The following is a 15,855-nucleotide window of genomic DNA, read 5'->3' as shown; positions in this document are numbered from 1 at the left end:
AGGATCCGCTAGTCCTAGAGTTAAATGTTTTTCTTCTATGCTCGTTCTATTAACATACAAATTACACAACACCTCAGCATTTGGTTAGAAAACGGTGTTCAACTCATAGAAAACAATTTTAAAATCTAATGTGTCATGCCGCTAAAATAAGAAATGTAACAACTAATATGGCCGTAAAACCAGCCAATCCTATTCTCAAACATAAGAGCACAATTAATATTTAAGAGCACAAAAGGACATTTGAAAACATGCATATCTGGGTATTCTGAATGTTAAGGAGATGGATCAGCTTAAGCACAATACAGAACACCCAGATATGGTTTCAGAGCAAACAACGATTAATAAGTATTCTTGTGGATGTGCTATAGTTGCTTCTATAATCTCCATTATATTTGGTTATGGTAATCTCTTTTCCCTGTTCCTCAGTACATAAAATTATTACATAAAATTACATTAGTATTTTGGATATTTGTAATATTTATGTCGAAAAACGATTAAAAAGGTATGGAATTTTACAAGTTTTGACAATACGGAGACTAAACTTTTTTTTTTTTTTTTTTTTTTCTGTCAAATTGGGGACCAAACTTTTTGTGCAATTCACTATCTATAATACAGTAAAAGTCTGGGCATGTGGCCTTGCAATATCCTTAAATTTTGTCATATTTTGTCATGGCATTTCGTCCATGTACTGACTGTTGGAGATGGTCCTATTGATGTCTCTGGTGTACTCCAGAGTCCAGACCTCCAGTAGTCTAGTTTGCTTGCTGTGGTCATTTGTTATGTATCTTTGAAGTGACGTTACCTATGTTATTTGTTAATTGTTATTAGTAAACTGAATTAATTAAATGGTTTGATCGAGTGATTTCTTTATTGCAGACACTGGTGTGATGAGTGGAGCTATGATCTTCATTAAAGAAGAGATGAGTATAACTGAATTTCAAGTTGAAGTACTTGCCGCAATCTTAAATATTTGTGCTCTTGTGGGGTCTCTCTCTGCTGGCAGAGTCTCAGATTGGATAGGTCGCCGTTACACAATTGTCCTATCCTCTATTATCTTCTTGGTTGGTTCCGTGTTTATGGGATATTCTCCTAACTACGCAATATTATTGACCGGTAGGTGCATTGCTGGCATTGGTGTAGGTTATGCTCTCATGATAGCACCAGTATACTCAGCAGAAATTTCTTCTCCTTCGTATCGGGGAGTCTTAACTTCTCTGCCTGAGCTTTTTATTAGCCTTGGCATCTTAACTGGTTATATTTCAAATTATTTCTTCGGAAAGTTAACACTTAGACTAGGATGGCGATTGATGCTTGGTATTGCTGCAATTCCATCACTTTTTTTGGCCTTAGGTATTCATAGGATGCCTGAGTCTCCAAGGTGGTTAGTGATGCAAGGTCGCCTTCGAGAAGCTAAAGAGGTTTTGTTAGAAATCTGCAATACTAAAGAAGAAGCTTACAGTAGGCTCAGAGATATAAAAGTTGCTGCTGGAATTGATGAGAATTGTACTGATGACATAGTTAAAGTATCCAAGAAAAGTCAAGGAGAGGGGTGTGGAAAGAAATTTTAATAAGGCCTACACCAACTGTGCGTCGAATCTTTATTGCTGCTATTGGAATTCATTTCTTCGAGCATGGGGTCGGAATAGAAGCTATAGTTTTATATAGTCCAAGAATATTCAAGAAAGCTGGAGTTACCACTAAAGACAAGCTGCTGCTTGCAACAATTGGGGTTGGCATTACTAAGACTTTGTTCATCTTGGTAGCTACATTTTTGCTCGACAAAGTTGGTCGAAGGCGCCTTTTGCTAACTAGTGTTGGGGGTATAATTGTGGCTTTAGCAACCTTAGGTTCTGCTTTGACCATAGTGCATCACTCTGAGGAGAAGCTCTTATGGGCACTGGCTCTTAGTATTGCTTCCGTTTACACCTTTTTAGCTTTCTTTTCAATCGGGCTTGCACCAATAACTTGGGTCTATAGCTCTGAGATCTGGCCTTTGAGGCTTAGAGCGCAAGGCGCTAGTATGGGAGTGGCTGTGAATAGGCTTATGAATGCTACCATCTCCATAAGCTTTATTTCACTTTATGAACGCATTACGATCGGTGGTGCATTTTTTATGTTTACCGGTGTTGCAATAGTGGCTTGGATTTTCTTCTATTTCCTCTTGCCTGAGACTAAGGGAAGGACATTGGAGGAGATAGAACTGCTCTTTGATCCGAAGTATAGGTCCAAGAACATTAAAGGAAGTGTAAATGTTGAGCACCAAAAAAAACCAGTGTCAAGTGATTAGTAGTCGCTCGGTATACTGTGTATCAAATTGGGGCATCAGAAGAATACTCAGTGTTGTCTACGTTAGAAGCTAGGCTGGTGTTTTCTGTACCTATGAGAAGGATTTTGTGACTTCTGTCACAGGAACATGCACGAATGAAAATTTGAACTTTACCTAAAAAAAGAGTGAAAAAAAGATCTATGTTAGAACTTAGAAGGTTGGTGTTTTCTTATAGTTCACTACAAAAGGAGTATTTCTTTCTTCAAAACTGATAGGAGTTGTTCAGTAGTGAGTAACTGGTGCCAAAAGCCAGAATGGTGTAGGTAGTAGACTCCAGAATGAATAAACTGTCATATTTGTTCTACTTCAACTTCAACAAGGTTTTAGAGGCAGTGTTCACGATTCCGAACGGAATGTCAGAAACCCACCGTATATTTTGGTTTTTTAACATAGAGTTGTTGAAATATTAATAATTCCAAAATTAGTCCAAATAAAAATATGACATGGGTTGAAATATTGTAAATTTCGGTTTTCCAGATTTCCAGAATTCTGATAATTCTGAAATCCCCCGAACTATCGCTTAGAACTAAGAGTGTAAGACTCCTAAACTTTTGGATACGTCCTGTGTTTTGAGTTAACAACACGAAAATCATGCGCCAGAGTCTAACTCCTGCTTTTCCTGCAAAGTTCCCAGACGCCCCTCTAAATGTTAAGATATATTTGGAACTAGATAACAAAAATCAAAGCATTCCGTAGTCAACAAATAAACTCTTCGGTCAGAAAATGAAAGACTTAAATAAAAATGTTCTCACCGAACCAATTTTATGGCCTAGATATACGTTTGCAATTGGTACGTGAAATCACATAGTGGCACTGCCACACCGTGTCACCTGCGCAAATGTTTAAATGGGTTGTTGTTTTGCATCATTTAATGAAAGTACCAAATTACTCTTAATCTTTTGTCTTTTAATTTTGGCAAAATTACATATTTTTGTTGGATGTCAATCACAAATTCACAATGACACTGTGTTTACCAAGAACTTCTATCTTCGAATATTTTTAGATTGCACAATATTGGTAGATGAATGATAGATTGAATGGAATTGAATTAAAGGTTTTTATTGATTTAGAGATAGAAAATTTACAATCGCTTTAATCCACTCTTTCTTTCTCCTATACCGCGCGATATTCTAATGAATTTTTAGTGGACTCTTTAATTAGGTTTGCCCGGCCATTTGCAATATGTTACCTCAAATGATTGAATGAATATATTTCTTCTTTATCCGGTCTTTATATAGCTTCCTTGATTTGCTTTGGCCCAATCCACTTTTGACACCTGTCTTTTTTCTTTTTCTTTCATTTCCCGTTTTATTTCTGCAAACATTTAAACATAACCTCGAAATATATCGAGATATTGACCTTTATGTCGATATCTCAAGTTTCAAAATATCAACTAACATATTTCAGGGCGCGATATTTGCCCACTACATTGCCCCCTCTCAAAAATTTGAAATCTCGCTCGGAATTTTAATTTTTCGAGAAGCAGTTTTATTTGGGCCCATATAACCACCTGACCCATTTCTTTGAATAATAAAATTAAAAAAAATCAACCATTTTGTTTCCCTAGCTTCTTAAAGACGCTTCTTCCCCACTCCAAGTCTTTTAGCTTTTCATTCTTCCCATTCCGGCTAGTTCTTCAAAGAAGAAACTCTTTCTTACCCTCATCCAAGTATGCTTCTTTTTTCCTACATTTGGTTAACTTATCTAAAAATAGCATTGATATCTACTTATTTTGCAAGAATATGAAACGACAGTTTGAGGGTTTTTAAAGTTAGTTTTTGGAATTCAAATTTTCCCAATCTATCTATGTGTTTGTGTTCGTGCTTATATGATGATATATAACACTATATTAAACTCTTAATTATATACAAGTTTGCACCTTCTTTTTCATAAGATGTATTAATCATTTACTTTTATTCGTACTATTATGACTATCGGATATATCGATATGGAAATTATCATATCGATATTTTCGATATGCCAACCCTATATCTCGAATTATCCGACAATCTAACACTATATTAATACTGTGCTATATATATATTAAATTTTCGATACTAAAAAATACCTTTATCATCCCCTCTTTGCTCATAGCCCCTTCAATGGCGAGTGAGAATACCATTTCTGATGCTAGCGTCGATAGTGGCGATACCCTTTTGATAGACATGATAGCCATGCTTTTGCTTCCACTTCTGCTAACCTCGAACGTCCTCATATGTCTTGGGAGTTATCTTATGTCATTGAAGGAGTCCCTTGTCATCCTTTCACTGCTACTGATTCTAAATCTGAGCGCAATACTATCAAAGATACGAGTCAGTGGAGACATGGACTTAGCGTTTTTTTCATCAAAAGACCCAACTTAGCTTTAGTTCAAGCTGCCTATCAAATTCCCTCCACCTTTTACCTCCAACATTATGATGGTACCCGAACCTTCACCCAATGTCAGAGTGGTACCAAGCAAGGGATTATTGTTACTGTTGGACAAATCGTCGCTGGTTTGAGACTTCCCTAAGTAACCTCGATCGTAAAATGTTAAATTATCTGAACATTTCCCTTGGTCAGGGTATGGGTAACTTCTGGAGATTAATGTTTGTCTATAATTATTACAATAGCCATCTCTCCCCGCAAACTATGAAGCTGATAGAATTAGATTGTCTAATATCCTTATGCACTATAAATTTTGTGAAAAGACTATCGGATATTTTTATCCCAAAAAACATACCCGTAAAACATTAGGGGTATCCTTCGTGAGAATCGTAAAAGCGACAAAGAATGGACACAGTATCCTATCATTGTTCTAGGTCCATGGGAAAGTGCTGACACTCCAGCAAATCCTCCCTTAAAAATCAAGTCTTCAATACTTCAGGTAAACCCTTCTTTTAATTTACTTTCGATTTTTATATATCGGAATTCCCCTCTTACCCAACCTCTCTGCTTCTTTTCAATTTTCCTTCCTCATTTTGACAAAGCGCGTGGGAACTCAGATAGAGTACTTAAACTTTTGCAAGGGACCAAAGAAGAAATCAATGCGCGTACTGGGGCTGATGCAGAAGGGAACACCAAAGTCATTGTTCCCCTTCCTGATATAAAAAACTATCGCGAGCCTCTTTTTGTTCTTAAGAGTTGGGCTCTTCAGAAAATGGGTCAGTCTCCAACTTTAACTCAATCCCCCTAGAAAAATCCGATAGATGACCCTTCTTTCCTTATGTCTTCCTTTGCTTTGCATGAACTGCCTCCTCATCTTCCCCCATGCTTTTGGACTTATTTAGATAACAATCTTGCCATGACTCCAACTCTTTTTCCCCAAATTAAAAAGGAAGTTCCTGACTTTTATGAATATCCCATTTTACAAAATATATTTGATCAGCATCTTTTGTTGAATACAGATATGGCTCGAAAGTCCGTGAATCCCAATGTTGGTCGCCTTTTACCTGATAAGAACAAACAGAAAGCTTTTGATCCTGTATCGTCTCAAGCTCAAGATAAACAATCTGTCCCTCCATTTGAGATTCCGACTACTCCTGCTAAGGTCAACCCACCTGCTACTCCCCGAGATAAATCTGCTTCTTCCTCCCAAAATAATCCCAGTTAGACTAGTTCCAAGAAACGTAAAACCAATTGGGGAGAGAGTGACCTTGCTCCTGGCCAAAATCTTGAATCTATTCCTTCTGCTGATCCTAATACCATATTTAGTCCTGTATTTCATTTAATTAATGGACAGAGGATGTCCCTTTAACTGCATCACTCTTTGGTGAAGATCCTCCTGAGGATTTGGGTGTTACACTCTCTACTAACTGCGTTCTTCCTATGGATAAACTCGTTGTGCGCAAAGTGTCTTCTGTTGATCGATTGACCAATTTTTGCGACTTCCTTGAAAAGGTACTCATACTTAGTTTTCCTTATATTGCTTAACCCAACTTTTCCAGTCTGCTTATATGTTCCCATGTTTTTCGTAGGCTAAGGTAAATGCCCTGGCTCAATTTGATCTCCACTATTCACAAGATTTGGATATCGGTCGTTTCCAGAAAACCATTGATGCTCAGAAAAAAGAACTTGATAAGCTTACTCGAGAAGTAACTAGCTTGAGAAGAGAAAATACTTAGTTTAAAACCAAGAATAATCAACTGAAGACCGATCTGAAAGTCAATGCTGAAACTGCCGAGAAAGCTTTACAACAAAAAATTGCTGAACATGTAGAAACTTTCAAGCAGATCACTGACAACTTCGCTATAGAAGAAGTGAAGTACAAGGACACTTCAGATGCTGAATTTAATGAAGTCATCGATACTTTGAATATTTTAGGTGAACAATTGACAGCCTTCAGACCCTATATCCTTCATGATGTTCTTATAGCCCATGGAGTCACTCCCTTCGATGTTGTTGCCCAGGACCTCGTATCTGTGCCTCTTATCAATCCCGATGTACCAACCACAGCAGCTTCTCGAGTTTGTGCTGATATCACCCAAAACAATGAATTTACTGAGATAGATGGTCTCCTTAGTACAATAGTACCCTCCCTCTTAAGGCTGCACCAATTTTGCTACAATCTTTTCCTGGTTTTGTAATATTGCTACAATCTTTTTCTTTCTTTATCAGTAACTTTTGTCCCTTATGTTTCTGATTGTTTCTGAATACTTCTTTCATTTTCTCAATTCCCAAGAATATATCAATGACAAAAACTTGCGTGAATTTCTTAATGTCCTTATCAAAAGAAAACCATATTTTCGATACCCTCACCAAAAAGAGAGTATCGTTGATACTAATACTAATATCATAAGAAAATCATATTTTCGATACCCTCAACAAAACGAGAGTATCAGCGATACTTAGACTTGTATCAAAAGAAAAACTATATTTTTGATACCTTCAACCAAAAGAGAGTATCGCTGATACTGATACTAATATCATAAGAAAATCATATTTTCGATACCCTCAACAAACCGAGAGTATCAGCGATACTTAAACTTGTATCAAAAGAAAAACTATATTTTCGATACTTTCAACAAAAAGAGAGTATAGCTGATACTGATACTAATATCATAAGAAAATCGTATTTTCGATACCCTCAACAAAACGAGAGTATCAGCGATACTTAGACTTGTATCAAAAGAAAAACTATATTTTTGATACCCTCAACCAAAAGAGAGTATCGCTGATACTGATACTAATATCATAAGAAAATCATATTTTCGATACTCTCAACAAACCGAGAGTATTAACGATATTTAGACTTGTATCAAAAGAAAAACTATATTTTCGATACCTTCAACCAAAAGAGAGTATCGCTGATACTGATACTAATATCATAAGAAAATCATATTTTCGATATGATTTTCGATACCCTCAACAAACCGAGAGTATCAACGATACTTAGACTTGTATCAAAAGAAAAACTATATTTTTGATACCCTCAACCAAAAGAGAGTATCATTGACGATCGCGATACTAATATCATAAGAAAATCATATTTTTGATACCCTCAACAAATCGAGAGTATCAGCAATACTTAGACTTGTATCAAAAGAAAAATTATATTTTTGATACCCTCAACCAAAAGAGAGTATCGCTAATATTGATACTAATATCATAAGAAAATCATATTTTTGATACCCTCAACAAATCGAGAGTATCAGCGATACTTAGACTTGTATCAAAAGAAAAACTATATTTTCGATACCCTCAACAAAAAGAGAGTATCGCTGATACTGATACTAATATCATAAGAAAATCATATTTTTGATACCCTCAGCAAAACGAGAGTATTAGCGATACTTAGACTTGTATCATCAGAAAATATACCTTTCGATATGCTTTGAACCAAGTAGTTATGGCTAGAATAGAGAAACAAAGCATAACGACATACCTTTATTGTTTGAATGATCTTTCATGCACCGTCGCTTGCAGATCATATTATAATCTTTTGTTCTTTTGCTTTGCCTTGGATTTTGCCAACATGCCTGATACCCACATTTCTATTGGTCTCAAGACTTTTTATGCCTGATATCTGCAACTATTTTGATATCAGGACTTTTGACAATATGCTTGCTATCAACATTTTTATCAATCTCAAGACTTTTTATGCCTGATATCTGCCTCGGTTTATGATATCAGGGATTTTGACGATATGTATGATATCAACATTTCTGTCGATAACATGACTTTTTATGCCTGATATCTGCCTCGGTTTTTGATATCAGGACTTTTGACGATATGCCCGATACCAACACGTCTGTTGATAACAGGACTTCTTATGCCTAATATCAACATTTTTGTCAACACCAGGACTTTTTATGCCTGATATCTGCCTCGGTTTCTGATATCAGGATTTTTGACGATATGCCCGATATCAACATTTCTGTCGATTTCAGGACTTTTTGTGCTTGATATCTACCTCGGTTTTTGATATCAGGACTTTTGACGATATGCCCAATATCAACATTTCTATCGATAGCAGGACTTTTTATGCCTGATACCAACATTTCTGTCAATTTCAGGACTTTTTATGCCTGATATCTGCCTCGGTTTATGATTTCAGGACTTTTGACAATATGCCTGATATCAATATTTCTGTCGGTAGCAGGACTTCTTATGCCTGATATTAACATTTCTGTCAATCTCAGGACTTTTTATCATAAGATAACAACATTCATACGATAACCACATTTATTTCGAATTTGAATTTTTTTATTGAATTGAACCACCTTTGTACATACCTTATTTCCTTGCAAAATTTGAAACATACATTATTGATAGAATACATTCAGATTATTGATATTCTGAGGTTTTGCTAGCAATTCACCATCAACTTTCTTCAGATAATATGCTCAATTTATTCCCACCTTATGGACAATGTAAGGCCCTTCCCAATTTGCTGACAACTTTCCAGCGCCCTTTTCTTTTGTTACTTGCGTGACTTCTTTCAATACTAAGTCACCTTCTTGGAAACTTCTTTGTTTAACTCTCTTGTTAAATGCCTTCCTGAGCTGTCTATGGTAAGAATCAAGCCTCATTCTCGCTTGTTCTCTTTTTTCTTCCAAATTTAGGATTTCATCATTCATTCCTTGGTTATTCAAACCCTTTTCTACCAGCATTGTCCTTGATGTCGATACCACCATCTCTATTGGAGTAATCACTTCCATACCATACACTAGAGTAAATGGTGATTCCCCTGTGGCTACTCTCAGAGTTGTTCTGTATGCCCATAACACACTGTTTAGCTCCTCGACCCACAAACTTTTCTTGTCCTCCAGCTTCTTTTTGATATTATCCATGATGGTCTTATTTGTCGCTTCAGCTTGCCCATTGCCCTGAGTGTAATAAGGCGCCGATGTAAAATGCTTGATCCTATATGACTCTAGGAAGTCTTTTACTTTTCCTCCAATAAATTGAGGGCCATTATCCGATCTAATAGTATATGGTAATCCATATCTACATACCACTCGTTCAAACAGGAAACCGATGATATCTTGTTCTTTGACGTGTTGCAAAGCTATAGCTTCTACCCATTTAGTGAAGTAGTCAGTTACCGCTAGCATGAACCTTTTCTTTCCCTTTCCAGGTATTAGTGGACCCACAATGTCCATTCCCCATAAAAAAAAAGGCCATGGGTTCGATAATAATGCAACTCTTTCATTTTGGAACATGAATGGCATGTCCATGCTTCTGACAATGGATACATTTTTTTGCATATCGAAGATAGTCTCGTCGCATTTGTGGCCAGAAATATTCCTGTCTTACTATTTTATTTGCCAACGATCTTCCTGCCGAATGATTCCCACATTCCCCTTCATGCATTTCTGCAATAGTTTGTATAGCCTCTGCTGCCGATATACATTTTAAATGTGAACCTCCTGGATTCTTCCGATACAATTGGTCGTCAATCAGTAGATATCTTTCTGCTCCTGCTTTTACCCTTCTAGCCTTATTTTTATCTTCTGGCACTTTCCCCTCATACAAAAACAACACATAGTTGCTTAATCATGACACCCCCAGCGTATCTATTTCCATCACCTCTGAATATTTTATATCGATACTTGGGGTTTGCTGCACACCTATATGCAACAGACGTCCTTCCTCATTTTCAAGCATAGTTGCTACTATGCCAAAGCATCAGCATGTCGGTTTTCACCCCTATCAAGGTGCTGAAACTTAATCTTCCTGAAATCCTTGAGTTTCAATCTAACAAAGTTCAAATAATCGATAATGTTATCGCATTTTGCTGCATAACCTCCATTGATCTAACTTATCACTAACTGAGAATCACTGAAAACCGATAAGTCTTTGATATTTAGTGATTTAGCCATCTCCAAACCTGTTATTAGAGCCTCATATTTAGCTTCATTGTTGGAAGCGTGAAAATCCAAAGTAACTGCTAACTCCAATCTTTAGTTTTCTAGGGTTATCATCACAGCGTCGATACCACACCCTTTTTGCCCTGATGGTTCATCTACGAACAGCCTCCACCCATTTGAGCCCATCCATGGATCATCCTCATCCAACGCATTATCAGGCTCCTGTAAGAATGTAATATTATCTTCTTCAGCCCTCCAATCTTCATCTTCAGCAAGAAAATCTGCTAAAAAGTTTGCCAAAACTTGGCTTTTTTTTCGACACACTATTTCTATATTCAATTCCATACTCATCAATTAGAACTGACCATTTTGCCATTCTGCCTGATTTAGCTGTCTTAGCTAAAGTCTGCTTCAGAGGAAGATTTTTCATCACCACTACTGAGTGCGATTGGAAATAAGGCTTCAATCTTTGAGTTGAATAAAGAAAAGCTAATGCATATTTTTCTAACATTGAATATCGAGTTTCAGCCTCGAGCATTGTTTTAGACTGAAAATAAACTAGCCGCTCAGCTCCTTCTTCCATCTTAATGAGTACCGAACTAATGGCGAAATCTGATACAACAAGATATAAGAATAAAGTGTCACTTTCTTCTGGCTTAATTAAAGTTGGTACTTCTTGAAGATAACTTTTTTAATTCAGAGAAAGCCATTTCACACTCTTCGTCCCATATGAACTTAGTATTCTTCTTCAACAACTTGAATAAAGGTTTATATCTATCGGAAGTCCGAGATATAAACCTATTCAAGGCTGCAATTTTGCCTGTAAGCTTTTGGATTTGCTTCCTAGTACTTGGCGAAGGCATCTGCTGTATCGCCCGAATCTGGTCTGGATTAACATCGATACCTCGCTTTGTGACAATATATCTGAGGAATTTCCCTAAACTTACCCCAAAAGTACATTTTTCGGGATTAAGCTCCATGTTGAACTATTGAAAAATTCGAAACACCGTATCTAAGTCTTTAACATGATCACTCGCCTTTTTTGACTTGATAACCATATCATCAATATATACTTCAACAATATGTTTAATCAAATGTTTGAACATTTTTTCCACCAAACGATACGTTGCTCACGCATTTTTCAAACCCGAATGACATTCGATGAAGCGATAAAAACCTCCTTTAACAACAAATCTTTGTCTTTAGTTGATCTATCTCGACATAATAACACGAAAATACCCTGAATGACCATCACAGAAACTCAACAATTCAAAACCAGATGTTCTATCCACCAACTCATCAATTCTTGGCATCAGATAGTAATCCTTTGGACACTCTTTATTTGAAATCCACACAAATTCTGACTTTGCCATTATTCTTCGGGACCACAACAATATTTGCGACCCATTCTGAATTATCAATCTCTTTGATGATTCCACATTCTAGCATTTTCTGTATCTCATTTTGTACCGCCTTTGCATATATCGGCCTGACTCTCCTATGCCTTTGATGCACTAGAACTGCTCCTTCTCGCATATTCAATTTATGAGAACATATAAGAGGATCAATACCTAGTAGATCGGCCATCGACCAAGTGAATACATCTTTATTCCTTTGCAAGAAATCCACCAAATCTTTTCGGACAGATGCACTCATTTCTGTACCAATAAAAGTGAAACATCCTTCATTATTCTTACTGATATCGACCCTCTGCACTTCCTCCATTGTTTTGCTTGGAACTATCTCCATCTCCGTTTTCATTTCTGATGTAAATCTAAAATCTGACTGATGTTCTTTAGTATCGAATTTCAGAGATATATCTTCTATTAATTACTATTTGGGGTCTTCCAAGACGTCCCCAGTATCTACTTTCTTCTCCTTCATCATACCTTTCACAGTAACAAAGTTACACTTCTCAGATTTTGACTAATCACCTCTTATCTCATGTGGACCATAAGTTGTTGGAAATCTGATTACTTGATAAAAAGTACTTGGAACTGCTCTCATAGCATGTATCCATTTCCTTCCTAAAATACCATTATGATCTGAGTGATGCTTTATGACTATAAACTTAGTCATAATTGTCTGTGGACCTGCCCTTACTAGTAACTTTATTTCCCCCGCGGGTCTTGTCGAGGTTCCATTGAGCATAAACAAATTAAACTGCGGTTCTTTCAAATGAGATTCATCAAATCCGATACCCATAAATGCCTTCCAAAACAAAATATTGACAGAGCTTCCACAATCCACCAATATCTTTTGCACATCATACCCCGATATCCTTAAAGTAATCAACAAGGCATTATCATGAGGTAACATTACCTTTGATAGATCGTTAGGTACAAACATAATAGCTCCGGGTATGCTTGCCGATATAAGAGCAGGATCTACTGGTATCGGCTCTACATTCACTTCAAACACCTCCTTGATGGTCGATATCTTTCGTATTTTATCCCTTATAATCTTATTCTGCGGAATCACTCTTTTATATATCATGTTAATCACTCCTAAAAGCTTATCATTTATCACTGCCGCTACTTCGGTCTAATTAGTGTCATACGAATTCCCGAGCTTTCCATCTCGCGATTAATCGGTCAATCCTCGAATATTTCGAAGCTTGTGAGTCGGATGTTGGAAATGCTATTTTATTAATCTTCCAAGGTAGTATTAATAGCAATGTAATTAGATGGGTCCTACTCCTCTCTTAGTGACCTCTCGAATTTCTTCTTCTGTGAAGGTTGGTTTTCTGACTTCGGATAAGAATCATTAGCTTTTCTCTTATCAGATTTCTGATGATTCTCTTCCTTAGCTGAATTACTCGCCTCTGACACTTGTAACACAAGTTGCACCAAGGCTGATAAAACCCCTTCTTCCACTTGCACATCTTTCTCGGCTTTATCATACAATTCCCTCAAAGTTTTGATATCCTTTTGAAGCAAATACTTGTGCATATCGGACGCAGGAATAAGTCCAGTTTGAAAAGCCATTACCGCTGTCATTTCTGATTCGTCTAAATGTTCCACTAGTTGTGCTTCTGCCTTGAACTGCGACAAGAAACCTTTCAGAGATTCTTTCTTTCCTTGCTTGAGTTGGAACAAAGCCGACACTTGCTTTGGTTTCACTCGCTGATGCCCATAATTGGTTAAAAACTTCTCTTCAATCTCCCTATAACATGATATTAACCCCTCTTGTAAAGAACAAAACCACTTCAATGCTTTCCCTTTCAGACTTGAAGAGAAAGACTTACATAATAATGAATCCAAATACGTTGTTCCCTTATATATCGAAAACTGATGCCTGTATGCAAAGAGATGGTCCATCGGATCCGATGTTCTATCATACTAAGTGTATTTCGGAAGTTTAAACTTCGGTGGAATAGGCATCATCTCGACACTCTGATGTATCGGATTTCTGCTGACATCATCTCGACACTCTAATGTATCGGATTTCTGCTGACATCATCTCGACACTCTGATGTATCGGATTTCTGCTGACATCATATGCTAGTTTCCTTATCGAAGCTGATGTTTTTTCCAGACTCTGATTTCCCAACTGCTTCTGGAGCATCTTTTGTATCATCTCTTTGGTGATGGGTTGTGGTATCAGAATTTCCGATATTGGTGATACTTCTGCAACTTTCTCATTTCTTACTAATGCCTTTCCAGTATAACGACTACTTGATTTTGAGCTACACTCCTCCCCCTCTTCTTCATCAAGATCTTTCACCGCATTACTTATACCTCCTTTCTTCATCTCTTGATTCTCCTTCAGTAAAATGGCATTTTGCCTTTCTACTTCTTTCAATTTCTTCACTACTTCCTGAAGTGACATCTCAACATTGATATTTGTTTCCTGATGCCTCCTACTTCCTGAAGCTCTTGTGTTCCTTGTGTACGATTGATTATCGTTATCCATTCTTTTGCTATTTGCTCTCTTCTTGGGAGCCATTATAACCCAATTATCACTTCTCTATCACCCTTCTTTCACTCAAACTTGTCGAAAAAATCTGGATTCTGGATCGTAGAAGAAGAAAATATGAAATTCTCTTATTCTCGATACACAGACGGCGCCAATGTGTTTACCAAGAACTTTTATCCTTGAATGTTCTTAGATTGCACAATATTGGTAGATGAATGATAGATTGAATGGAATTGAATTAAAGGTTTTTATTGATTTAGAGATAGAAAGTTTATAATCGCTCTGATCCACTCTTTCTCTCTCCTGTTCTAATGAATTTTTTATCGAATGATTGAATGAATCTATTTCTTCTTTATCCGGTCTTTATATAGCTTCCTTGATTTGCTTTGGCCCAATCCGCTTTTGACACCTGTCCTTTTCCTTCTTCTTTCATTTCCCGCTTTATTCCTGCAAACATTTAAACATAACCTCAAAATATATCGAGATATTGACTTTTATGTCGATATCTCAAGTTTTGAAATATCAGCTAACATATTTCAGGGCGCGATATTTGCCCACTACAGACACAATTGTGGGAGGGTAATATATTTATCATGTGCTCGGCCACACACAAGCTAAACATAAACAACACATAGAACATTAGCTCAACACATTATCCAGATCGATCAACAAGAGCTCAATCAGTTCGATATCTAGATCTCCGCCAGTTCGATACCTAGACCTCAACCGGTCGATGTCAAGATCTCCTTCAGTTCTATACCAAGACTTCAACTAGGTCGATGTCAAGATCTTGTTCAATTCTAGGACAAGACCTCAATCAGTTCGATATCAAGACCTCAAACAGGCCAATGTCAAGATCTCCTTCAGTTCGAGGCCAAAACCTCAATCAGTTTGATATCAAGACCTCAACCAAGTCGTTGTCAAAATCACCTTCAGTTTGCTCATCGAGATGAAAAATCATGTAACGTCTAGATATGGAAAGACTACCATTACACATTTATGACTTCATCATCAATGCTCATTAAAATCACCAAATGAATGACATGAAGGAAGAGGAAATGTCACCATGAAGACTACAAAAATAAGAAGAGAACCATATGCAAGAGGAGGCTCTCAGCTCTATTCTCCACCTTCAACTCAATCACTCAATTCAAAGATGAACTACGTCTGACTCAATTCTAGTTCATTAGAGAATTGGATACCTAGGCAGTTCATTCCAAGGTCCAAAATATCGCCGATATATCTGATATATCGTCGATATATATCGTTTTTTTGGTACACCGACATGGATATATTCGATATATCTCAACTGAATATTGA

The 15,855-nt window shown here is 36.9% G+C and overlaps 2 protein-coding genes across 2 annotated transcripts; one reads left to right on the top strand and one right to left on the bottom strand.

Annotated features, from left to right (window-relative positions):
• Nucleotides 1–190: 190 nt before the first annotated feature.
• LOC147501323 (putative polyol transporter 6) lies at nucleotides 191–2,534 on the top strand. Its single transcript, XM_086606350.1, has 2 exons — nucleotides 191–401; nucleotides 877–2,534. Exons 1-2 carry the CDS (start codon nucleotides 281–283, stop codon nucleotides 1,566–1,568), a joined length of 813 nt encoding a protein of 270 aa, XP_086462476.1. The 5' UTR covers nucleotides 191–280; the 3' UTR covers nucleotides 1,569–2,534.
• Nucleotides 2,535–12,543: 10,009 nt separating this feature from the next.
• LOC147501322 (uncharacterized) lies at nucleotides 12,544–13,113 on the bottom strand. The gene has a single exon (XM_086604301.1). It carries the CDS (start codon nucleotides 13,111–13,113, stop codon nucleotides 12,544–12,546), a length of 570 nt encoding a protein of 189 aa, XP_086460427.1.
• Between the last annotated feature and the right edge of the window lie 2,742 nt (nucleotides 13,114–15,855).

The sequence above is a fragment of the Coptis chinensis genome, chromosome 4 (genome assembly GCF_015680905.1).
Source record: "Coptis chinensis isolate HL-2020 chromosome 4, ASM1568090v1, whole genome shotgun sequence".
In the NCBI taxonomy this organism is placed as follows: Eukaryota; Viridiplantae; Streptophyta; class Magnoliopsida; order Ranunculales; family Ranunculaceae; genus Coptis; species Coptis chinensis.
The sequence above is the reverse complement of the archived record's forward strand: the minus strand, read 5'-3'. Positions and strand labels throughout refer to the sequence as shown.

Bases quoted from the DNA above. Each gene is read 5' to 3' on its own strand.
- LOC147501322 (XM_086604301.1), bottom strand. From the start codon at position 13,113: ATGATATATAAAAGAGTGATTCCGCAGAATAAGATTATAAGGGATAAA.
- LOC147501323 (XM_086606350.1), top strand. From the start codon at position 281: ATGGATCAGCTTAAGCACAATACAGAACACCCAGATATGGTTTCAGAG. The intron at 402-876 runs GTAATCTCTTTT...TCTTTATTGCAG, and splicing joins CTCCATTATATTTGGTTATG to ACACTGGTGTGATGAGTGGA.